This window comes from Ictidomys tridecemlineatus, chromosome 13 (genome assembly GCF_052094955.1).
Source record: "Ictidomys tridecemlineatus isolate mIctTri1 chromosome 13, mIctTri1.hap1, whole genome shotgun sequence".
NCBI lineage: Eukaryota > Metazoa > Chordata > Mammalia > Rodentia > Sciuridae > Ictidomys > Ictidomys tridecemlineatus.
The window spans coordinates 38,688,141-38,689,715 of NC_135489.1; the positions used below are offsets into that span (position 1 = coordinate 38,688,141).

The 1,575-nt window shown below is 39.7% G+C and overlaps 1 protein-coding gene across 1 annotated transcript; it reads right to left on the reverse strand.

The window, feature by feature from the left end:
* Positions 1-432: 432 nt before the first annotated feature.
* LOC144369649 (CGG triplet repeat-binding protein 1-like) lies at positions 433-1,362 on the reverse strand. Its single transcript, XM_078029814.1, has 2 exons — positions 1,245-1,362; positions 433-1,004 (listed from the first exon to the last, which is right to left on the reverse strand). Exons 1-2 carry the CDS (start codon positions 1,360-1,362, stop codon positions 499-501), a joined length of 624 nt encoding a protein of 207 aa, XP_077885940.1. The 3' UTR covers positions 433-498.
* Positions 1,363-1,575: the final 213 nt, after the last annotated feature.

Consider the following 1,575-nt stretch of genomic DNA (forward strand, 5'->3'; position numbering starts at 1 on the left):
ACATGAGACGTTCTTTATCCAGAAGAAATATGTTAACTATATAACTTTAAAACAGAAATCCTCATCTATTATCCACCAAAATTTAAAGATTGCCAATAAAGACAATTAATAGCCGCAAGTAATTTAGTAAAACTCAACAGATGATGGCTGTTCGGGTACCACATTTCTAAATCTTCTGGAATTCATAAGCCTAAAGCTTTGCATTGCTTGGTATGTAATTATTTTTCTCCACTCATCTTTGTGTGTGTGTGTGTGTGTGTGTGTGTGTGTGTGTGTGCGTGTGCATGTGTGTCTATATTGTCATATTTTTGTTATTAGCTAAAAGTATTTGAAAATAATCTTAAAATAAATTCCCTTTTTTCTACCTGAATCTCTAAGTGGCTGTGCCTTTCTAATGATTTCTTGTGTTTTCTCCATTTCTCTCTCTCTCTCTTTTTTTAACACATAACTTTAATACTCCACATTATTATCTTGATCACAACAGTGGTAACCTCCTTGTCAACAATCTTGTGAGTTGAGGAGCTGATTCTCATTCTCATATCCATCAGGCAGATACGCTCTCCTCAGCTGGTCTGACTTAGGTGTGGAACCTCCGTTCTTCACATGGCCAGACAGGAAAGCACGAACTGTTGGGTGATCAGCCTTCTTAAGGGGGATGTTGACTTCCAGGCACATTTTCACAAAGTCCTGGATAACACTGACTTTCTCTGTTTGCGCAGTACTTTTGCACTGACGAGATGCAGTTAGGGGCCTCTGCTTCTTTCTCACATTCTGCTCTTCAAATTCTGCCTTCCTCTTGGTATGGGTCTTTGACTTGAGGTGGTCGCTAATAGCAGACTTGCGAACGTGATTCAGAACCACATTGCAAGAAGTGCAGAAGAGTTTTCCTCCATCTTCATGAAGCTCACCTCCAAACTCAGTGACACGATCCAGGGGTGTCACATACAAAGCAGTCTTAGAATGGTTTCGGGCAGGTGGTGCTGTTAAATTGTTCCATTTTAATCCTGAATTAAGTTCGGATTAGTTTCAGTTTTTTTTTTTTTTTTTCCTTGATACTTCGTAGTGGAGGGTCTCCAGCGCAAAACCTCAGACACATCAAATCCTGGCACTTTCCATTTGTTCACACCCGAAAACGCCTTCTAATCAGTTTTCAACAAGAGGTGGTTGGGAAATAGTTTCTGGGCTTGCACCCTATTTTCCCTGAAGTGCCAGGAAGTCAAGCCTTTCCTTCTAAGTTTTCCGACCCGCTCTCTCCATTTCTCTTTTATTGTCATCTTTTCCTTCCAACACTGGGGGAAGATTACACAGGAGATTCTTGTGAAGTAGGCTTGCATCTAAAGGGCAAGTATGGTTCAGAACCATGGAGAGCAGACCACACAGTTCAACAGTCTATTACAAGATAATGGCAAATCTGAGTGGGCCTTGTTCTAAACACGAGGATTTAGAGCAGTGCCTGACACATAAAAAGTATCCAATAAATGTTTGTTAAGTGCAAAGGATTCTTTATAGTGGAACCAATTCAGATGAACACTTTCAGAGTTCTTTTTTTTTTAATATTTATTTTTTAGTTGTAGT

What these genes read in the sequence shown, in the direction of transcription:
- LOC144369649 (XM_078029814.1), bottom strand. Translation starts at nt 1,362, where the DNA reads ATGGTTCTGAACCATACTTGCCCTTTAGATGCAAGCCTACTTCACAAG. An exon ending in AAGAGAAATGGAGAGAGCGG is followed by an intron (nt 1,005 to 1,244) that starts GTCGGAAAACTT and finishes AACTTAATTCAG; the next exon opens with GATTAAAATGGAACAATTTA.